This window comes from Saccopteryx bilineata, chromosome X (assembly GCF_036850765.1).
Source record: "Saccopteryx bilineata isolate mSacBil1 chromosome X, mSacBil1_pri_phased_curated, whole genome shotgun sequence".
Taxonomy (NCBI): Eukaryota; Metazoa; Chordata; class Mammalia; order Chiroptera; family Emballonuridae; genus Saccopteryx; species Saccopteryx bilineata.
In genome coordinates, this window is record NC_089502.1 from 29,311,752 (window position 1) to 29,335,580 (window position 23,829).

The 23,829-nt window shown below is 44.0% G+C and overlaps 1 protein-coding gene and 1 long non-coding RNA gene across 2 annotated transcripts; one reads left to right on the forward strand and one right to left on the reverse strand.

Moving 5' to 3' along the window:
• Window positions 1–8: 8 nt before the first annotated feature.
• On the reverse strand, window positions 9–14,809 carry AKAP14 (A-kinase anchoring protein 14). The gene is made up of 6 exons (XM_066250355.1): window positions 14,761–14,809; window positions 11,141–11,409; window positions 10,953–11,044; window positions 4,706–4,885; window positions 854–906; window positions 9–117 (listed from the first exon to the last, which is right to left on the reverse strand). Exons 2-6 carry the CDS (start codon window positions 11,397–11,399, stop codon window positions 33–35), a joined length of 669 nt encoding a protein of 222 aa, XP_066106452.1. The 5' UTR covers window positions 11,400–11,409; window positions 14,761–14,809; the 3' UTR covers window positions 9–32.
• Window positions 14,810–15,001: 192 nt separating this feature from the next.
• On the forward strand, window positions 15,002–22,110 carry LOC136316670 (uncharacterized). The gene is made up of 4 exons (XR_010727788.1): window positions 15,002–15,067; window positions 20,755–20,806; window positions 21,014–21,169; window positions 21,358–22,110. It is a non-coding gene; the product is annotated as an uncharacterized lncRNA (long non-coding RNA).
• The last annotated feature ends 1,719 nt before the right edge of the window (window positions 22,111–23,829 follow it).

Genomic DNA, 23,829 nt, shown 5'->3' on the forward strand with positions numbered 1-23,829 from the left:
AAAACATTCTGTAAGAATCAGCCACCATTGAATCAGAAGGGAAGTGACTCCATCAGCTCATCTTTGCCCTCAACCATGACCTTCGCCCATATTTCTCGAAAGCGACTCCTTCCTGGCCTGCAGAGGAAGGAAAACAAATACAACAAAAGCTTTTTAAAAAATAAAATAAGCCTGACCTGTGATGGCGCAGTGGATAAAGCGTCGACCTGGAAATGCTGAAGTTGCCGGTTCAAAACCCTGGGCTTGCCTGGTCAAGGCACATATGGGAGTTGATGCTTCCTGCTCCCCCCTTCTCTCTCTCTCTCTCCCCTCTCTATAATGAATAAATAAAATCTTTTAAAAAATAAATAAAAGAAAAGAAGACATTGAGCCAAAGATCAATTTCCTCTTTATTCTGTTACATTCCTAGTGAGCAAAAAGTCTTTCAGGGCTGCGGGGACAAAGACTGTCTCTATCCCTTAGGCCCAATCAATAAAACAATTAATGAGCTTATATGTAAAGATTCTTTAAGAGAGCTGCTATACAAATAAAAGATTGTCGTATATGAGTTAAGTCGATGTAATTGTGAAGTTTCCCATAGAAACAATAGACATAACTTTACCCCACCCTACTCCAGCAACTAATGCTCAAATTTCTAATCACTGACAAAGGAGACTCTGAAAAGCAAACAAACAAAACATTTTCTTGAGCAATGGCAGTATCCTACTTCCTGGCCCTCCTAATGAAATAGGTCATCCAAACATGAAAGGTGACCATTACGTGAATTTTCTGTGGCTATGGGCCTGCTGGATTCCTGGGCTGTGATGACCTTTATCTACCACCCATTTAAAATAAGTTCCCAAATGTTCATTACCTGTGAATTAGTAACTGGCGCTCAAAACAATAAGAGACGTCAACTGGTGCATCCTAAGAGAGAAAAGGACAATTGTCAGCCTAGTCCAATCATACCAACACATGATTCCTTCCATCTCTACAGTTGTCCATATATATGAATATAAGATTATATATATTCTTAAATTTCTATAATCATCTTCCATGTGAATTGGGAGTCTGTAGGTGTTGGTTCTTTGTCACTTCAAATCTCTGTTTTCCAAAAGATCTTTTTGGTGACAAATACCCTAAGCATCACCATAACATTGGAAACAAGTCAGGAAAGGTTTATGCTCATTAATAGGAGCTTGAGTAAGTCATTTACCTTCTTTACATGTTCTAGTATACTCAACTGACAGTACCTACTTTACCTCTTAGGAATGGCATAAGAGGGGTGCTGGCCAGTTGGCTCAGTGAATAGAGCTTTGGCCAGGCATGCAGATGTCCCGAGTTTGATCCCTAGTCAAGGCACACAGGAGAAGTGACCATCTGCTTCTCTTCCCCTCCCTCTCCCCCTTCTCTCTTCCCCTCTCGCAGCCAGAGGCTCAGTTGGTCCGAGCGTTGGCCCCAGACAGGGGTTGCTGGGTGGATCTCAGTCAGGGTCCATGCAGGAGTCTGTCTCTCTGTCTCCCCTCTCCTCTCACTTAAAAAAATAAAAAAGAATGACAAAAGAATAAAATAATAACAGATGAACAACGTTTGGAAACTTTTAAAGCAACATAAAAATGTAGGTTGTAATACTATCTCAGTGGTCCCCACCCATTCTCCCCTCCAAAACTACACTTGGGATTCTTCTTCCAAGCCCTGTCTCTGTGTGGTCACTGGTTTATAGTCTTGCTTACCTCCATCAGCCTTACTTTCTGATCTTTAAACTGGCCAGTTATCAAGAGAGCTAATGGTGAGATATGTATGTCCAGGAGAAGCAAGAGCTCCACATAGCCTGACCTGTGGTGGTGCAGTGGATAAAGCATCGACCTGGAAATGCTGAGGTGGCCGGTTCGAAACCCTGGGCTTGCCTGGTCAAGGCACATATGGGAGTTGATGCTTCCTGCTCCTCCCCTTTCTCTCTCTCTGTCTCTCTTCTCTGTCTCTCCCTCTCCTCTCTAAAAATGAATAATAATAAAAAAAAGAGCTCCACATATTTTACCTCTTTAGATTACTTCAGGTTACAAACTCTGAATAGGTAAGTTTGTACTAGGATAGGATGAACACAGAACATAATTTGCTCAGTGTGTGCTCACATATAAAGCCTCAGAGTCAGTCAAAGCTTCAGAACTTTTGTGAAAGGATGGGAAGCAAAGGGGATGTAACATGTTTATGTCTGCTATGTTCCAGGCATTTTGCTTGGTATCAACCCTGCTCCTCTGAGAACCCTGTGCCTGGATTTGTGTTATTTGGAATCTTTTCACACCAGCTATCAACATATATATTTCAGAATCATGGTCTACCTAACGGCTCGAAGCAGTCATTTCTTCAAGTATTTATTGAGTGCCTACTATTTGCCAGAACTTGTTTTTAAAGCAAGACAAAAATCCCTGGCATCACAGAACTTACATTCTGGTAGGGTGAGCAGACATCAACAGGAAAATTATATAGAATATCGGAAGGTGATAAAATGTTATGGAGAAAAGCAAAAGCATTGGAATGTGGGGGTGTGGGATTAGAAAATGCAATGCAGGAGGTGAAAGAGCAGGCCATGCACAGACCCCGGGGAGAATGCTCTAGTCAGAGGGAACAGCGAGTGCAAAAATCCTGAGGCAGGACTATATTATTAAAGAGTTGCAAGATCAGCCCTGGCCGGGTAGTTCAGCTGGCTAGAGCATTACCCCAGTACACCAAAGGTGCGGGTTCGATCCCCAGTCAGGGCACATACAAGAGTCAACCAATGAATGCATAAATAAGTGGAAAAACAAACCTGTCTCTCTCTATCTATCTATCTCTATCTCTCTCTCCCCTTCTTCTATGCAAAATCAATTTTTAAAATATTTTAGTCACTGGCCAGGTGGGCATGCACAAGAAGCAATCAATGAGTGCACAACTAAATGGAACAACTAGGTGGAATGATGAATTGTTTTCTCTCTCTCTCTCTCTCTCCCTCTCTCTCTCTCTCTCTCTCTTCCCCCGCTCTTTCTCCCTCCCTCCCTCTCTAAAAAGCAAACCAAAAAATATGTGTAGCTAGATCAGAGTGGCTGGAGAGAGTGAGGGAAAAGGAATAGGTGGAAAGCGGAAATAACAAGGGACCAGATCACGCAAGGCCTTGTAGGCCCTTACTACTTAAAGTATAGCATGTGGACGTACAGTATCAGCCTTGACAGGGAGCTTCTTAGTAACGCAGAATATCAAGCCCCACCTCAGACTTATTGAATTAGAATCTTCCTTTTAACAAGATCCTCAAATAATTTGCATACACTGTAAAGTTTGAGAAACACATTGCAACGTGTTTAAACAGAGAAGTGACATGGATTCATTTTATGAGTCACTTGGCTGACTGCTATGTTGAAAAGGGACATGATGCAGACAAGATTGGAAGCAGAGGGACTAGTTAGAAAGCTATTGAGATCATCTTGATGAAAGACGATGATGTCTTGGATCAGGGTGGTAGACATGAAGAAGTAAGAAATTGTTGGATTTAGGATCAATTTTTGAAGGTAAGGCTAACAGGGTTTCCTAGAGCAATGGTCTGCAAACTCATTAGTCAACAGAGCCAAATATCAACAGTACAACGATTGAAATTTCTTTTGAGAGCCAAATTTTTTAAACTTAAACTATATAGGGAGGTACATTCCTTATCGAGGAAGCGCTCGCACATGGTATTTTGTGGAAGAGCCACACTCAAGGGACCATAGAGCCGCATGTAGCTTGTGAGCCACAGTTTGCCAACCACTGTCCTAGAGGATTGGATGAGAGGTGTGAAAGTGTCAAGGATGATGCCAAGGGTTTTGCCCATCAACTGAAATGAGGAAAACTGCAGATCAGGTTTGGAAGGGAAAATCGGAAGTGAAATTCTGTTTATAATAAGTGAAACATTTCTGAGACATCCCAGTGGCAGAAGTCTGGGGAATCATACGCAATAGGTTAAAGCCAGGAGACTGGGCCCTGGCCGGTTGGCTCAGTGGTAGAGCATCGGCCTGGCGTGTGGAAGTCCCGGGTTCAATTTCCGGCCAGGGCACACAGGAGAAGCGCCTATCTGCTTCTCCACCCCTCCCCCTCTCCTTCCTCTCTGTCTCTCTCTTCCCCTCCCACAGCCAAGGCTCCATTGGAGCAAAGTTTGCCCGGGCGCTGAGGATGGCTCCATGGCCTCTGCCTCAGGCGCTAGAATGGCTCTGGTTGCAACAGAGCGATGCCCTGGATGGGCAGAGCATTGCCCCCTGGTGGGCGTGCCGGGTGGATCCCGGTCGGGCGCATGCGGGAGTCTGTCTGACTGCCTCCCCGTTTCCAGCTTCAGAAAAATACAAAAAAAAAAAAAAAAGCTAGGAGACTGGATATGCTCATCAAGGCAGTGAGGATAGAGAAAAGGTCCACAGCCTAAGTTTTGGGACATTCCAATATGAAAGGTTGGTGGGAAGAGGAGAAACCCATAGAGACTGAAAAGGAATGGTCAGTGAGGCAGGAGGAAAACTGGGAGAGTGTGTTGGTCTAGTTGCCTGATGGAATGTTTCCTGAAGGAAGGCATGGTCAGCAATGGCAAGTGCTGTAGATGGGCCAAGCAGGATGAGGACAGAAACACAGCTATGAAGTTTTACCAAGAAGCAGTCACCAATGACCATGGAAAGAGAAGTCTTTGTTCTCATTGAAGTCTCATCAAAGGGCACAGGGCAGAAAAGGAAGAGCTTACCGGAGGTTTGTTTTTGTTGAACTTGACGGTGAAGAAGGTATAGGTTGAAGCTAGTGCCAGGGGTGACTGAGCAGTTGGGGCACTCCAGCGTACAGCGTAGATGTAGTGGAAGCTGTGACCCAGATCTCTCGTCTCGTTCAACTTTGTGTAGTGCACCCAGCGGTCTTCATACTCCCAACTCTGTTTCATAGAAAAAAGAGTACACACAGAAAGACAAGCAACTTCTCCTCAAGGCCTCTAGATAAAGGCAGCATGCAATAGTAGGAGCCCTGTTCCTGGAGTCCATTTCTAACATTTTTGATTGGGATTCAAACTAGAGCCAACTCCCCATTATCCACAAAAATGGACAATGGGAAAGGTAGGGCTGAAGTGAAATGAGTGACTAGTGCAAAGGTCACTTGAAATTGGGCTTCAGAATGTAAATTCACATGCTAAGATGTGGGTGTGTATATACATACACACATGCATACACTCACTTCCTTCCAGACCCTTACTTGGGAGGCGTTTGGTCAATTGTAAAAGATTAGAAAGTGATTAGAACATGCAGTCTGTTCACTCTACTCAGAGAGACCCGAAGGTGTGACTAGAAAACAATAAGGCTGATTTCACAAACTGTTTTTGAAAATCAGACTCACTTGATTGCAGCCATAGGTAGTATATAAAATAAGGCCTGAAAAGGAATGGGTCAGGCAATAAAGATTTTCCAGATCCCTCAGATCCCTGTCTGCACCCTTAAAGAAGTTTCCCCTCCAAAGCACAAATCTTAAAATCTAAAGTGAAGCAACTACAAGTTGATGCTTCTTATCTCTCTCCTCCCCCTCTCTCCCTTTCTCTCTCTCTCTCTCTCTCACTCTCTCTCTCTCTCAAAAAAAAATCCTGAATTAAAATGAAGGTCCACAGAAGGAAGAAAGCAGAATGGTCTAACAATCCCAGTGATGTGATGTGTGGAGACAGTGTGGGAGTAAATGATAAATTCATTTCAGGCTCTCCTTTAAAAAAAAAAAAAGCAGTAGGCTGGCCTTCCATTTCAGCTTACTTTATTTCAAGTTTCTACCCACTTGGCGGTTACAGTCAGCCAGAGAGGAGCACCAGATTCTAGATAGATCCTTTGAGATTAGGGACTGTGTCTTCTTCCTACAGAGATCATCATTCCTTTTCATGAAAACTGACAGTCAACCCCTTGAAGCTGTAGAAGCATGCTTTTTTCCCCCAAATCATTCTATGGTGTTTGATATATTTTTTTCAGCCCTAATATTTTATCTGCCACATAATCAGAACTTTGCAGCATTGAAATGGTCCATAGAGATCATCTGATGAAGCTCCTTACTTTACAGATGAGGCTACTAGGGCCTAGAAATGGATAAGGATGGTCAGACACAATAGCTGAGATAGGGACCCAGGGCTCCCCACAAGCCAGCTCAGTTCTCTCTTGACCCCACCAGCTGCCTCGGTTCTAAGATTGTCTTCCTCTCAGCTTGGTGTCTTAGTGGGTTGGGGTTTTTTTGTTTGTTTGTTTCGTTTTGTGAACTAAGGCAGCCTTGGATACATTAAATTCAACTGTCTCCAAGGTAACCTCTTCTCATTTTTATCCCTAAGCAGGCAGCTGACCTTTATGTAGCTCCAATGAATGTGTGTTATCCTTGTGTTTTGTCATTTTTATATAACCTTGTTTCATATACTCGCTTCCAGGAAACAGTATCTCATTGTGCTACTCTACCATGGATGGCTTATCCCATTACATATTAATGGACACTCAAAATCCGCAGGTACTGGAAATATATGCACAAAATTGTTATCAGTGGTAAGTGACCTTTAAGCGAGTAGAACTGGGTATTCTGGGAGTAAAGGGGTAATTTTCATTCTCTACTTTATGCGTTTTTGCTCACTAGGGATTTTTATAATGATGCTTTATTTTTACCATAAAATTAATTTTAACTGTGTATTGAGGATTTTCAGTTTTTCTCCTAGAAAGAATTTACGTGTCTATTCTTGTTGCCAGATTACATTCCCAAAGAGAATAAGCCAGTTCATTGTGCCTACCGTCAATGTATAAGGGTACACGTTCCCGCCCCACAAACACACAAGCCTTCTGACACCAGGTTTAATCATTCTTATTCACATTGTAATACTTGAAAATCTTTTAAATTCATGCTTTTCATCAATAGTAAAACTCTGCATGTGGGGGTTGGTTTTCTTTTTGGTCATCAAAATGTGCTTTTCTTACTATGGTGGAAAAAAGTTTAGCAGACATACCTATGATCAAAACTTCATTTTGCTGCTTAAACAGAAAGACTTTGGACATATTTCCCAACTTCTCTGAGCCTCAAGTTTCCTCATCTGTAAAATGGGTCCACTGATGTACCTGCATTCAGGTTTGTTGTGAGGATTAAATGAGATAATGCACATGAAGCTTTCAACAATGCTTGGCGCACAGCTATGCTCAGTAAATGGTAACTCCTTATTTGCCACCCTGGTGTAAGGTGGACTCTGGGAAATCTGCACTAAGCTTGAGAAAGCTCTCCATCAGGAATGCCTGGCGCTTAGATAGTAGACTTCACTTCTAGGGCTCACTGCATTGAGTGGGCTGGAACAGGGTGATTTAATATCATGAATTATAGAGAGCGTTTAGTTTTTCAGTCACCTTCTACTTTCTAATTGTCTCTATCTTCACAGCAGCCCAACAGAGTAGGTCAGCTCTTCATCTGGGAAGAAATGACGGAATAGAGAGAGTAAAGCTGTTCATGTATTTACAGAGCACCTACAAGTACCCAACATTTCTAGGAGCTGCGGACAGAGACATGAACAAAAGTCCCTGCCCTTGAGGACCATATGGTCTGGTGGAGGAAGAAGAGCAATAGGGTAAAAAGTAAAATCTAATATTTTAGTAGAGCTAAGTTCTAAAGAAAAAATTAAATCAGAGAGGAAGAGAGTGGCAGTTTTAGATGAGGTGGCTAAGAAAGGCTTCAGTAAGCAAGTGAGGTAAGGCATGAACCATGAGAATAGATATCAGGGGAGAGTGTACCAGGCAGAGGGAACAGCAAATGCAAAGGCCCTGAGGTGAGGACAAAGGGAGAAAGTAATGGGTGATGGAGTCTGAGCAGTAAGTTGGGAGGGAGGAGGGGCTCAGGTCACATTGGGCCCTGTAGGCCATTGTCAGGACTTAGTTTTGCCTGTTATTCAGAATAACCAGTGAGATTTGCAGGGGAAATTGTTCTTGCTTATTTTGTGCCCCATTCCAGTCTGATTCACAAACCTTGGCTACAGCAGGCAGGGATTTTTGCCCAACCCCAAATGGAGACATGCTTCAGAGCAAGAAAGTCTAAGAGTAACTAGCATTTTGCACCATTCATCTTCACTATGCTCTAGATACCTCTTCTAATGGGAATGGTCAGTTGTGCCCACTGGAGTATAAACAAAAGGTGTGGAGCCAGAATTCCCCACTATTTCCTCATTCTCACCTGACCAGGGCTGCCTAGGGCTTAGAGCCCTTAAGACTGTGGGCTTTGATGGGCTGACCAGAGGAACAGAGGCAGCAGGAAACTTCTCCCAGGGCTAGGAGTTTGCCTTCACCAATTTCAACTGCTCTCTCTTCAGAGGAAATACAGAGTGGGGATTTCAAGTTATTCTTCTTCATCCACCCGCTGGTTATGCAAAGCGACCCAGGGCCTTTTCACCAGAGCTGCCAGGTTACACCACATGAACTGGCCAGAGCCAGGCACAGGAGAAAAAGAAAAAGAAATTCATGGGCCTGTGTATGTGAGTGTGTGGGTAACATGCTCCAAAGGGACTGCCAAAAGGCTTTTGATCCGTGTGCATCCCCTCTGTTCATATGTGCATTCTAAGGTTGGTGTTAGAGGCTTCCGTCAAGATGGTGATGTAGGTAAATATGGTACTTGAATCCTCTCAAAGCCACATCAAAATTACAACTAAATGACAGAACAGCCACCGTTCAGAACCACCTGAAATCTGGCTGAATGTAAATCCTACAATTAAGGATACAGTGGTCCCTCATCTACCACGGGGGTTAGTCAGGTTTCAGAACCCACTGCAATAGGCAAAAATCCACAAAGTAGCAACCTTATATTTATTTTATTATTTATATATATTTTAAGGCTTTATAAACCCTTCCCACACTCTTATAAACACTTCCTATGTTCTTAAACACTTTCTACACTCAAACCTACATAATTTCACAACATATAAAATTCTATTGATATATGGGTACTCACCAGTGAATGTACTACAACTTGAATGATAAAGATGATGATGAATTAGCTGTTCAATACTGATGACAATGAACGTGATAACAATGAGATGAGTACCACACAGCCAAGAAGAGCATTACAGCTCATCTGCTGTACACTACATATTTTATTTTGATTTAATGTTCCTTTAATATGTTTTAAAGGAATATGTTTAATATTTTTATATTGTTTTCAGTTTCTTAGGCTAGAAAATGCTTATTTTACTGAAAAAATAATTAAAATAATAAATATATAAAAATATCTATATACCGCAAAATCCTGCAATATAGCAAAAAATCCGCAATACAAAATTACATATATACAATTTTAAAATCCATGATACAGTGAGACTGTGAAAAGTGAACCATGATATGGCAAGGAACGACTGTATATAGAAGCCACATAGAAACTGGTAGGAGGGCCAGAGACGCAGAACAGGCTGGTCCCACACCCATGTGTGGCTGATAAATATTGAGACGTTTATCCTCAACTGCAAAGATCTTCCCTGAGGAGCCAGGGGTCCCAGCCCCATGCCAGGGCCCCCAGCCCAGGGTTCTAGTGCCAGGAAGAAGAGTCCCCATAACTTCTGGCTATAAAACCCAGCAGAGATTGTGACTGAGTGAGACAGAGGACTTCTGAAGTCCCAGGCCTTCTTTTTAAAAGGCTTGTGCATGGATTTATTCAGAATTAAGGAGGGAGCAAGCCTCCCTTCTGTTTTGAGAGGGGGGAAACCAGAAGAATACAAGGGAAAGAAGCCAGCAGGGATAACTGAGTCAGCCAGTTATAAATCAACTACATCCCATAGTTCTCTAAATGGTTGTTTAGAGCTGCTAGCAACACCAAGCAAGAAAAGCAGGATCTGTATGTAGCTATGACCAGTGATCCGGAATCCCCTTCCTCCTTACTGACCCCACTGAAACTCCCCGCCCCTCTCCTTGAGTCCTGGGAAACCATAAACAAAGTAGTCACGCGCCCATTGCTTAGATACTATAAAGGTATATAACTTGTAAGAAAATCTAATTCAGGAGCTCGTGCTTTGGTGCTACTAGGTTCACGTGTTCTGCCGGCTACTAATAAATTCTCCTTTCTCTATTACTTAAGTGGACTGAGTGTCTCCTCCATCGGGGTCATTTTCCTGCAACAGAATCACTGGCTCTGAGCTCCAGCACTGGGGCATTAGTTTGAAAGTCATCAGGGACATACAAGGAGGAACTGAATTGCTGGTGTCAAGAAGGGAGCTGGGGAGGCAGCTTTTTCCCAGATAGAAGTGCTGGCAGAGGCCATTGTTCCTTTTCTGAGCCCCCTCCCCACAGAGCCAGCAGGCAGGCCACATCTGACTCTCCATCAACCTGGCTAATAGTGTTGGCCCCGCCCTGGTGATCCCCTGCCCCACCCAACTTGCAGGCCCACTCAAGCTCTTTCTAGTGGCTTTTTCATAAAAATTACCTGTTTGGCCTCAGGTTTCAGATTTTCCTAAAATCTCTCAAACAAGCAACATCTCCACATGGTTAGAACATCATCCCTATACACCAAGGTTATGGGTTTGATTCCCAGTCATGGTGCATACAAGAATCAACCAATGAGTGCATAAATAAGTGGAACAACAAATTATGTTTCTCCTTTCTTCTCTCTCTCTCTCTCTAAAATCAATAAAAGATTTTTAAATAAATAAATAAAGTTGGTGTTGCAGAAGTCTTTTTTGGAGGGGAGAAGTAACACCCTCCTTCGGCCCCCATTTAGAGCACCATATGGGAAAATTGCTTAACTGGGAATATCAGATTTATTTAGGAAAATGTAAGGTTAGGATGATGCAAACACAAGGAAATATGATCGAGCTTTTCACCTTTAAAGACTATTGCATCTTGATTTTGGAATCCATATGAAGACATCTAATCGCCTTTGATATCTCCTAGGGATTATGGACTTAAAGCTTTTCATTAAAGAAGAGCCTTTGGTTTGTTCTTCGCCCTTCCACACCAAGTTGGAGTGGTCAACTAACTTACCGAAACGAACTGATCAATTTGTCTACGGCATTTTTCTGTTGTAAATGCACCATGTGTGATCCATTTGACATTTTTTATAATGTAGTTATCTTCTGCGAAAAAAAAAAAAATGTGTGAATTTGTTATTTGCCTGTTACTGTGACATTATATAACCAAACAGTTCTTTGGATACTCAAACACGATTCTACCTTCTAAAGACTTAACTGCAGCGGCGATGGCATATTTAACTAACTGTCGAGCCAGTACAGTCTCTTCGCTATGCATTTCCACTACTGGTTCGGTCACTTTGCTGTCTTCTCTACTTGTTGCTGGTATAGTCACTTTACTGTCTTCCGTGCTCTTCACTGGTTGAGTTGCAATGATGTCTTCTGCATCCTTTATCCGAATTGGAGAACTTTGATACACATCCGCTGTCTCATTAAATCTGACAGTTTTAGTCTTCTTCATTTTCTTTTTGCTGGGTAAAGAAACTCAAGAAGTTACTGTGTGTGTGTGTGTGTGTGTGTGTGTGTGTGTGTGTGTGTGTGTGTGTGTGTTGCCTCTTGAAGAATCACAAGAGACAGAAAATGGTTGTTTCCTCTATGGAGGGGATTAGGGGTTGAGGTAGGAGTGAGGCCTCACTATTTATCCTTTGTGCCTGGCCACTGAGATCTATTTTTCCTGAAAACCAAGGATTTTTAGATCTGTGTATCATGAAGACTTAAGATGTAGTAGAAGGATTCCTAACTTCTTTGGAGTTCTAACAATATTGAAATTCCTGCTTTAGATTACTGAGAGCCCATAACTCTTTAAAGTGAATTAAAATAATTAGAGGCAATATACCATAGGAGGGGTTGATTTTTCAGGTTTTTCTCTTGTATTTTCCAAGTATACAGTTATGTCATCTACCAAAAACTATCAATTTTTACCATATCTTTTCCTGAAATATATAATATTACCTTAGGTTAATACTTACAGAAAAAAACATTACGTGAAAGTGGAGATAAGAAGTCTCCTTCCTTGTGTCTGATGTCAGTGGGCATGCTTTCTGGCAAGTATGATGCTGATTTATGGCTTGAGATTTATCACATCAAGAAAATATTTGTATGCCTGACTGGTGGTGCTGCAGTGGATAGAGCATAGACCAGGGACACTGAGGTCCCAGGTTCAAAACCTCGAGGTCACTGGCTTGAGCGCAGGCTCACCAGCTTGAACACGGGATCACTGGCTTTAGCCCAAAATTTGCTGGCTTGAGCCCAAGGTTGCTGGCTTGAACAAGAGGTCACTGGCTTAGCCTGAGATCCCCAGTCAAGGCACATATGAGAAGCAATCAATGAACAACTAAAGTGACGCAACTACAAATTGATGCTTCTCATCTCTCTCCATTCCTGTCTGTCTCTCTCCCTCTCGCTCTCACTAAAAAAAGTCTGCCCTTGTTTTAGTAAGATGTTAATCATAAATGATAACATTTTTAATATTTTTCAAGTGCCTTTTACATTGACTGAGATTGTGAACATTAGAGTTATCAAGACTGTAAAAGTTTCATAACAAACCTAGGAATCCTTGAACATTTTCTATCTTTTCTCTTGAGTAATGGATTCTCTTTTCCTGCTATACTTAATTAAGTCTCTTCACTTAGGAGAAGTCACTCACTTCTAGCATAGTTATAAATTCCTTGCAGAAAAGTGGGCATCTCTCTCCAAAGAGAGCTATTTCTTTTCTTATAAAGAGCAACTACTAATTTTGAGCTGTTTCATGTGCCTCAACTCTCACCACAGCCCTGTGCGAGCATGCACTGGCTGCCTTTCACTGGCCCATCCAGACCCACTCCCCGTGTCTCCCCTGCTCTCTGTCCTGGAAGGCAGACCTGGCTGGGTGCCATCAGTGAACTCTCCCATGCCCTCTGCCTTCCCGGAGCTTCCACACAATGAAGAGACCAGGCCGAACAGAAGAGAGTAAAGTTGAGGTATATATTCCCCACGGAGCAGTCCCAATGGTGGGGTTCAAATACTTTAACAACCGCTTCTCTGCCCTAATGGCCATCTTAAGTATAAAAAAATTATATAATGAAAGGTCATTTATTATTTCATGCATTTAATACTTAAATAAGAACAATAAAAGAGGTACACAAAACTAGGTTATACGAGTTTTAAAATATTAATGAAAAAATATTAAATAATACCTGACGAAAAACAGTAAAGCTGTTACTTAAGATATTTCCATATTGCTTCTTGATTGGTGTCCTTACTTGTGATTTTTTCACCTATAGACGGAATGAACATTACTACGGACGCTTAGAATATGCTGTTGCGCAGATGAATGTTAAAATAAAGAGTAAGGAATGTAAATTTGTGATTTCCACATTGGGTGGCTGCCCAGGCGCCCACCTTAGAGAGAACTCTGATTGCAGGTGCCATTTTAACAACCAGTTCACAGAACTCAACAACAACAAAAAAATAGCTATTGGTTCTGCCCAACCAGTGCGAACCAGCTGAATTCCACTACTGGGCAGTCCTGCTACAGGGCCACTGCAGCTCACTGTATGGAGAGGGCAGGCCCCCGCTTCTCTCAGCACAGCGCTCACGGCTTCTCAGTCTGTGCTGGGTAACCACACTCTCCCCCTCAGCCCCGTAGCCCCCCAGTTACTAGCCCTGGGGAGCTGTGCTTGCCCTTGCTTCCCCCACTGCCTACCCACACCTTTGTAAATATTGCCTGAACCCTTCCCTATATATCCTACTTTTATGCCAACAGTTTCCTGCTGGGACCCTGGGTCATGAAGAGAGGGATTCCTGTCACCAGGTGAAACAAGACAGCCAAACTCACACCCAGACTGTCTGGCTCCACAGCCCTGCTCTTAACTACACTGCTCTCCTCCTTCAAAATTCCACAAAGAGCCAAGGGGACCTCTTCTCACTCTTCCCTCTGGAGTCCAAAATATTCTCATTCTCTTTGTGTGAGCCTCTTTCAAAAAGGGTGACCTTGTGTTGCCTTTCTCTATCGGCATCATCATTGGTCCCAGAGTATGGTGGGTACAACACAGGTTCCTGTGGCCATCAGTCTAGAAATGGTTAACAACCTTTAAACACTCTGCTAATAATGCTGACTCGTGCTCATTTGGGTCTTCCTATGAGCATTTTAAGTTCAGTTTGCCTATGCCTCAGTTCCCTATTGATGCAGCTGGGGGCTGGACAGGGTCATCTGCTGGGAGAGAATGGAATCTTCCCAGGCTGCCCAATTCCAGAGTGAGGAGAGACTGAAGGCCCTTAACCTTGGACAACTGGCTCTCCCCAGCCTTATTTAGCCAAAGCAACTTGCTGTAAGCTCCTTAGTTAAAGACATTAGGGTGTTTTCTGGTAAACTGGTAAATCCAGTAGGCTTCGGTGGGTCCATAGAGTAACTCAATCCTTCAGAAAAAATGGCCCATTTGGTGACTTGGTCATACAATGACTTGGCTTTCAGCAAATTGACTAGGAGCCAAAAGTATGACTTCCAACACCAAGCAAATGAGGTGGGAGCTTTATCCATACAAGAACCCCCTTAAGACCTTCCCCCAAGGAGCCCTGTGCTACAATAGGAGAGGGAAACAGGAGACCAGGGTTCAGGAAGTAGTTGAGATCTTATCCTTACACACTGTGGGCACACATCAGTCTTAAGCGTCCCTCTGACTGGCCTCTCCTAGTTCTTTTTCTCCCCGTTCCCTTTCTAAGGGGTGGGCAGAAGGGGTCTGAAGGGTGAGGGCTGTGATCAAGTTTGGGTTGGGTGATGAAGCGGGAAAACCACTTGCAGGTCCTTTCTGTGGAGCCCTCCCACCCTCAGCAACCCCCCATACCTGCGTGACGTGGTCTTTGTTTGGAATAGTGGTAGCCAGGGAAACCTCAGTAAGATTCTCTCAGCAGCTTTCTCCCCAGGATTCCCAGAGGGAATGTTTACAAGTGCTGCCAGGGCAACACCCGTTTCAACCAATGGGAAACAAAGCCCAAATTTGAGCTCTGACTACTTCTTTTAGTAAAGGAGAGTGCTAGTCAGTCACAGGCACAATCTGACTTCCAAAGCAAGACGCAGCTGTAATGGCCATAGCCAGCTTCTGCCCAGCGGGAGATGAGCTCGCAGGGCTGTGCCAGGGAGCCTCGTAGCTGGTATGTATGGGGTCCTCATTGTGTGCCAGTCACTGTGGGAAGGGCTCAGTACTGTGAAGTCATTGACTCCTCACAGCAGCCCTGTGAGGTAGGTATTAGTGTTTTCATCACAACTGAACAAACTGAGGCTTAGAGTGTTAAAGAAATTTCCAAAAACTCAAATCCAGAGCTGTCCAACTACTTCACTGAGCTTTTTACTTGTTTTTTTCCCAAATTCTCAGTTTAGGACCTCCCTTGTGTGCTTAGTTACTTTTAAAGATGTCTTTTTTTTCTTTTCATTGGTCCACTTTTATTTTTGTTTTTATTTTATTTTATTGTTGTGAGAGCAGGGGAGATAGACTCCCACATGTACCCAAACCAGAATCCACCCAGCAATCCCCTTCTGTGGCTGAGGCTTAAACCAGTCAAGCCACTGGCTGAGAGAAGAGGAGAAAGAAGAGAGAAAGGGAGGGAAGAGAAGCAGATGGTCACTTCTCATGTATGCCCTAACCGGGGAGTGAACCCTGGACATCCGCACACAGGGCCAATGCTCTATCCACTGAGTCAACAAGCCAAGGCTGATTCATATTTTTAAAAAATAATTTATTGAGCCTGAACAGGCAGTGGTGCAGTGCATAGAGAATCAACCTGGGATGCTAAGGACCCAGGTTCGAAATCCTGAGGTTGCCAGCTTGAGCGTGGACTCACCAGCTTGAGCGCGAGGTCACTGGATCATGGGATCATGGACATGACAACCCCATGGTCACTGGCTTGAGCCCAAGGTGTCTGGCTTGAGCAAGGGATCACTGACTCAACTGGAGCCCCCCAGTCAAGGCACGTATAAGAAGTAATCAATGAACAACTAAAGTGTCACGACTATGAGTTGATGCTTCTCTCTCTCCCTTCCTGTCTGTCTCTCTCTTGCTTGCTCACAAAAATTATAATAATAATAATAATAATAAATTTATTGAGGTAAAAGTCACATTACATAAAAGTGAACAATTTTAAAGTGAACAATTCAGCAGCACTTAGTATATTCACAGTGTTTCCCACCCCCCACATTTCACCATCTCTGAAATGGGGATTCATCATATAATCAGTAATACATTATGGTTTACTTGAGAATTTTTTTTATTTTTTATTTAGTTTTTACAGAGACAGAGAGTGAGTCAGAGAGAGGGATAGACAGGGACAGACAGACAGGAACGGAGAGAGATGAGAAGCATCAATCATTAGTTTTTCATTGCGCGTTGCAACACCTTAGTTGTCCATTGACTGCTTTCTCATATGTGCCTTGACTGCGGGCCTTCAGTAGACTGAGTAACCCCTTGCTGGAGCCAGCGACCTTGGGTTCAAGCTGGTGGGCTTTTGCTCAAACCAGATGAGCCCGCGCTCAAGCTGGTGACCTCGGGGTCTCGAACCTGGGTCTTCCGCATCCCAGTCCGACACTCTATCCACTGCGCCACTGCCTGGTCAGGCTACTTGAGAATATTTTAAAAAATTCTTCATAGTGAAAAATAAATGAAGGTACACCTTTCAGTTGATGGTGTCTTAGATTAGTTGAAATATGGTACTTGGTGGCCTTGGATTTTTGAGGAAATATACATATTTGGTGCACCTCACTCATTTAACGAGTGTTTTCAGAAATGTCATTTATGAATCCAGAATGAGCTTATATTACATACATCAAGGTCCCACATACAGGGAGCCCACTGATGAGACAGCACAGTGAGGCTGGGGAGTGGGATTGGGAGGGAAAAAGATGGGAGACAGTGTGGCTTAGTTGGAGGAACTCAATCTCTGATCTCAGAGGGCTTTGTTGGGATCCAGAACAAGTCTCCCCAGAGTGCATCACCCTGGCATGCAGATTCTTTTGAGCTGAAATAAAGCCCAACAGATCCCCAGAAGAGGGTTTTGTGCAAGTGCGTGTTTATCTCCTGCTTACCCACCTGATGGAATTCCTGAACAAAACCTGCTTTGGGAAGGGAACCTTAGCATGTCCATCTTAGCACATATGAACCAAGTGTGGCAGACACGGCTGATGTCTGCAATGTCTGTCAGACTCCCCTCCGTATCCTGTTGTTTCTGGGTGGCCCAGCAAGAATTTGTTCACCACGTCTTTGCTCTTTTTCATCTACCTGTGAGTTGCCTACTTTCCCTTTGAAGTCCCAGAGCCCTGCCTCCCTCTCCTTAGTCCAGAATGGCATACATACCTCATTTTGTCTCACTGTGTGATAAGGTGTCAAGGAACTGCAAAACTGTTGATACTTGTATTTGAAAAAGAAGAACCAGGCCCCCTTACCCCTCTTTTCTGAGGGAAAAAAACCCCGAAAACCTGTATTCTGTAACATTTTATATGCTTCCTAATAATCATCCTTCTGAGATTCTTTATATGTACAGAACTTGTAAACTAAGCAAGTGGGCACTAGCTTATTAGGTTTCCTAAATGTAAAACGACATTTATTGCTACTGTGATGGTATGTAAAACATTTATCACTACTGTGTTATCCTGTGGTCTTGATATGTAGAAATGTTTTTCCTTTTAATAGGTCCTATAGATAAATGTTGCAAGCTTATCAGTAAATAACCTTTGTACCTACCACGTCTCCTTTTCCTCCCAACCAATATTTGATCATGTCTATATAACCAGCCTCAGAGCTATATTCTAGGCTGCACAATTTGGGTGAGCTGTACCCCATGTATACCTTGTTGGGTTAATATTAATATTAATAAAGCTCCTCCTAATATTTCTATTTCTATCTTGGTGTCTCTATGTAACCCACGGATTAAGCTACTTTTTAACAACTGTCTTTAGAATTTTTATGTAAATTCCACATGTGCACATATTACAGTTGATTTTTCTCTTGTTAATCTGTTGTATGTCATTTGAATTATTTGACCACCCAGAAGGACTGAAGGGAGGGGAAAGTTTCCACATCCTCAACAGTTTCATTTCCAGCCCTGGCAGTAGGTAGTGTCATGACCAGAGGTTGCTTCACCTCTCTGAGCATCTTCATGGGTACAATGGGGAATCTTTTTTTTTGTAACAGAGACAGAGAGCAAGAGAGAGAGAGAGAGACAGATAGGGAAAGACAGACAGGAAGGGAGAGAGATGAAAAGCATCAATTCTTTGTTGCAGCTCCTTAGTTGTTCATTGATTGATTTCTCATATGTGCCTTGACTGGGGGGGGGGGTGCATGGGGTATAGCAGACCGAGTGACCCCTTGCTCAAGCCAGCAACCTTGGGTTCAAGCTGGTGAGCCTTGCTCAAACCAGATGAGCCTGCGCTCAAACTGGCGACTTGGGGTTTCAAACCTGGGTCCTCTGTGTCGCAGTCTGACGCTTTATCTACTGTGCCACTGCCTGGTCAAGCCAATGGGGATCTTAATAGGAGTCACTTTAAAAGGTCAGTAAGGCTGACCTGTGGTGGCGCAGTGGATAAAGCGTCGACCTGGAAATGCTGAGGTCGCCAGCCCGAAACCCTGGGCTTGCCTGGTCAAGGCACATATGGGAGTTGATACTTCCAGCTCCTCCCCCCTTCTCTCTCTCTGTCTCTCTCTCCTCTCTCTTCCTCTCTGTCTCTCTCTCCTCTCTAAAAAATGAATAAAATTAAAAAAAATTAAAAACAGCTAATGGAACTGAAAATTAAAAAAAAAAGGTCAGTAAGATGAAATGAGGCTATTCCTATAGAGCACTCAAAACAGGCCCACTCTGAGTGTTCAGTAAGCATTAGTTATTGTTATAAAGTACTGTACCTTAATTCTGTGGGTTGCTTAGAGACACCAAGGCAGGATAAAGAAGAAGTTTTAGGAGGAGATTTATTAATAAGCTGGCTACATATGACTTACATGGGGTACAGCTAACCCAAATCATGCAGCCTCAAATATAGCCCTGAGGCTAGTTATATAGACTTGATCACATACAGGTGGGGGGAAAAGGAGGGGGAACATGACACAACAGTCAATCATTAACAAGCTTACAACATTAGTTTATAGGATCTATTAAAAGGAAGAAAACATTCCTACATGTTAAAACTTACAAGGTAACACAATAGCAATAAATGTCATTTTACATATTAAAGACATTCCCAAATCTTCTAGTGTCTACCCGCCCCCCATCCCTGTCACCACAGCAAAATAGTTAGTTTAGGATAAGGAGAGAGGCCAAATGAAAATACCCTAAAAGTGTATTAGGAAACCTAATAAGCTAGTCCCCGCTTGTTTCGTTTACAAGTTTTTATACATATAAAGGATTCCAAGAGGGGTGATTATTAGAAAGAATATAAAATGTTACAGGATGCAGGTTTTTCAAGCAAGGGGAGTGGGCTCGTGATCCCTTTGTCTAGAGGTATCCGTCACTCTCAAGACTCCAGGAGGGGAGGAAGGGTTAGGATCAGTGTAGGATATGTAAACATTGTCTCCTAAAGGATCTTATTGAAGGGGAAGAGGAAGTTCTTTGTGGTGTAGCAAGAGTGGCCTCAGTCCTTCCAGAGAACTATAGTTAAACTATGATTAGGTACTAACTTTTTCCCCTTTAATCTCTTACTCTGAGTTTTTTTTTCTTTTCAGAAAGGAGGGGTAAGGGGGCCTGACTCTTCCTTCTAAAATACTGTTACTTTTTGCAATTCTTTGGCACCTTATCACATTATCACAATCCCAATGATAAAGACACTCACCACAACAGACAGAACCTGTAACCAATACAAAACGATATTGAAAGTAAACTGTAATTGAAATTTTTTAAAAAAGTAGAGAAGTCAGAAAGAGCCCAACCACTTCCCTGAAGCTGGGAGGATGTGCCTGGGACAACAGGGACAGGTGTGCCTTGGCCGGTCACTGTGTAGGCTCAATGCCAGGCAGCCAAGCCGGGAGGAGTACCTGTCATTGGTAATCATGCACACTCCAGATCTACAAATGCTACTGATGGTGGTCTGGCTTCTGTTGGCTGGTCTGACTCCCACACAGCTCATCAGACCAACTGCTAGGAACGTTCTGGTGCTGCAGCAGGCCCTGGTCCACAGCCCTGCCCTTCCCCTCAGTTCCCTGAAGGAGGGAGAGAAAGCTGGAAACACTAAGCCCCACAGTACCTGCATTCCAGAAAAGGCCGAGCTCCAGCTTCCTTTGTGTGAAATTTTTGTGGGCAAGGGCAGTAAGACTCTCCTAAGAATCTCTGAGGCCACCAGTAAGAAAGCCAGGGTGGGATGTGAGGGTGATCTGGCTGCGACATCTGTCACCCCATTGATCGCCAGGGTTGATTCGGCTGATCTGGCTGGCTAGGCGGGTGTCCCCTTCCTCCCTCACTGCTCCATGTGCGTCCTTCCTGAAGCTGTGCGCTCGGTGGAAGAGGACGACCTTCCCCGCTAGAGGAGAGGACCGCTCTTCGGTCAAGGGTATACAAGTAGCTGCGCTCCCCTGCTAGAACCTCCAAACAAGTCTCAAGAAAGCCAGGGTGAGGACCTGGCCTTGGAGGGCTGGCAGTGGGATTCTTAAAGCCAGGGGACAAAGAGAGGAAGGCAAAAGATGAGAAACTCCCTGTATGCAAAATGCTCTCATGGGGGAGAGATTCCCCAGCCAATTATAAAGGCTCTTCTCTGAAGTAGTAGCTCAAACTTCCCCAGGCCAGAACTCCATCTCCCAGCCAAGCCCCTCACTGAAGCGCAGATTCTGGCCTCCAGGGCACTCCAGACTAGAGGTCTTTTGAATTTTCAGGCAGCACTGAGGACAGTTTCTTTCAAACCTCGCCCTGCTCTCTGCAGTGCAGGTAAGTGTGGAATAGTGGCCCAAGAGGGAGGGGAAAATGCAAGGAGCAGGCAGAGCCAGGTAGGAGGACCTGGCCAGAGGCTCACCCAGCCCAGCCTCTTACTCTTTAGGAAGGAAACAGACACTGCAGACTTTCAAGCCCCAAACCCCAGAACCACCCTGATGTCCCCGCGCCACCCTGAGCCTCCTCTGTCTCCCTGGGGGTCAGTCCCGAGCCCTTGTTCCTGACCAGCGATGCACCCACTGTCCAGTGGCCAGAACCGAAGGATGTGGAGCCTGTGTGCAAAAATGAGTCACTGCCGGACGCCGTGGGCCTTCCAGACAGAGATCAGGGAGCCTCGTCCAGCCAGCAGGTCGTCCCCAGGTGAGTGTGCATCCTGTCTGGTCCTGGAAGACAGAGGGTCGGCTGCCTGGGTCCTGAGGCTGCCTGGGTGGACAGACCCTGGAGTGGGGGTGAAGGGCAGATCCTCACTTGCCCCACCTGTGGATTGGGGGGCAGGGGGAATTCTGTAAAATGGATGTGGTGCTCACAAAAGAGAATTGTTTTTGAAGACTTTTGCAGGTCTCCACACTGTTGGCTGGAGTGGTTGACATCAGAGCACAGGAAGATGGACCCTTTCTTTAGGACTCCACACCACACCCTGGGCCTTGAATTATATTTTTTGCCACCTGGGTTCCTTCAGTCATGTTCACTTCCTCTGTGTCAGCCCTCTCCACTTTTATGCCCTCAAGCTTACCCTATCCCTCCCTTCCCTTATTTATCTTCTTATTCTTTTTCCATCTCCCTGCCTCCACCTAGCAAGTATGTCAGTTCTTGGGTATGAAGCTCTGGCTAAATGCTGACACTCTTGTCTAATGAACACAGTCAACCAGCACATTATCTTTTAAGTACCTGCAAAGTGCAGAGATGGCAGGCATGTGGGGAAGTGGAGCTGGATAAGACCAGATTCCTATCCTCAAACCACTTACAATCTAGTTGGGAGCATAAGGTGTGCTCACATGAAAAGGTAATTAGCTGCCTGACTGGTGGTTGTGCAGTGGATAGAGCATTGACCTAGGACACTGAGGTCCCTGAGTCTAAACCCGAGGTCATGGCTTGAGCGTGGGTTTGTGGACTTGAGCACAGAATCATCAACATGATTCCTAGGTCGCTGGATTGAGACCAAAGGTCACTGGCTTGAGAAGCCCAAAGTCACTAACTTGAGCCCAAGGTCACTGACTTGAGCAAGGGGTCACTAGCTTGCCTTGAGCCCCCCCCCCCGTCAAGGCACGTACAAGAAGCAATCAGTGCACAACTAAAGTGAAGCAACTATGAGTTGATACTTTTCTCTCCTCTCTCTATGTTTTCCTCTCTCTCTTAAAAAAGAAAAGTTAACTAGCAAATCAAATGTATCAAGACATCTTGGATTTGAGCAGCTTTGAAGTAAATGAGGCTGACTGACCTTGCTTCAAATCTAAAGTTCTACCAGACTGTAATGGGGAGAGGAAGGAATTGGTAGGAGCCTAGAACCTTTCCTAAGCTGAGGCTCATCCCCACCAGCAAAAGCCACAGACCCTGAATGCAGCACAGGTCACTCCCAGATGGGCAGACCTCTGAGAGTCATGATGTCACAAAGACCTCTCCGAACATTCCACCATCCTCGAGCGTGCAGGGCTGCCACAGGATGAGTGCCTCATTGAACAGTGCCTTGCTTAGAATGCAAGTGCTATGGCAGAGCTGTTCCTAGATGCCTGGACATTTGATGGGGTTGCCTTGTTCTGATCCACACTCATCCGACTATGCTGGGCTTCTCTTACAGGCACTAAATGAAAAGTCCAAGGTTGCCCTAGAAGCCTGACCTACCTGACCCCAAAGACTAGGCTCTTAGTGATAAGAGAGGACAGTGAGTTTCAAGGGGCTGTGCTGTTTTTTGGCCTGTAGAAGCAAACGGTATTAGACCTTGAAAGAAAACTCAACATGGATGGACCTTGATAACATTATATTAAGTGAAATAAGTAAATCAGAAAAGCTAAGAACTGTATGTTTCCATACGTAGGTGGGACACAAAATTGAGACTCATGGACATAAATTAGAGTGCAGTGGTTACCAGGGGGAGGGGAAGGGAGGAGAGGAAGGGGGGTGGGGAGGGGGGAGGGGCATAAAGAGAAACAAATAAAAGGTGACGGAGGATGATGTGACTTTGGGTGATGGGTACACAACATAATCGACTGTCCAGATGATGTGGAGATGTTTTCTCTAAATCTATGTACTCTAGTTGGCTAATGTCACCCTGTTAAATGTAATTGTTTACATAAAAATTAATAAATTAAAAAAAAAGAGAACTCTGATGTGCTAAATGAGACTGACACTCCCCAGCTGTGTGGTAGGTGGCACTCAGGGGGACAGGCAAGGTACACCAAGGAAACACCTGGGAAAGATTTTTGTTTTATTCGGGTGGAAATGCTCAGTGTTTCCATTGTCTTCCCTACCTTTTCTCTACTGCTTTTGGAGTTATAATCCTTTGGGGTAATAGTTGAAATTGCATACTTGTTTGTAAATTTTATTACGTGACCACTCTCTAGACCGTATATAATTATTGGTTTCTCTATATTTTCTGGGACTGAAGAAATTGCCTGCCAAGAAACAAAACAACAGATTTTTCTTTTTTTTCTTTTCTTTTTTTTTTTTCAACAGATTTTTCTTTAAGATTTTATTTAATAATTTTACAAACAGAGAGGTGGGGACGAAAGTATCAATTTAGAGTTGCTTCACTTTAGCTGTTCATTGATTGCTTGTCATATGTGCCTTGACTGGGCAAGGCCAGGGCTTTGAACCATGGAAATCAGCATTCCAAGTCAACACTCTATCCATTCAGCCACCACAGGCCAGGCAAAAAACAACAGATTTTTTTTTTTTTTTGGTAAACAGTCAGACAGACTTCCACATGCACCCCACCGGGATCCACCCAGCACGCCCACCAGGGGACGATGCTCTGCCCAGGGGGCGATGCTCTGCCCATCCGGTGCGTCGCTCTGTTGTGACCA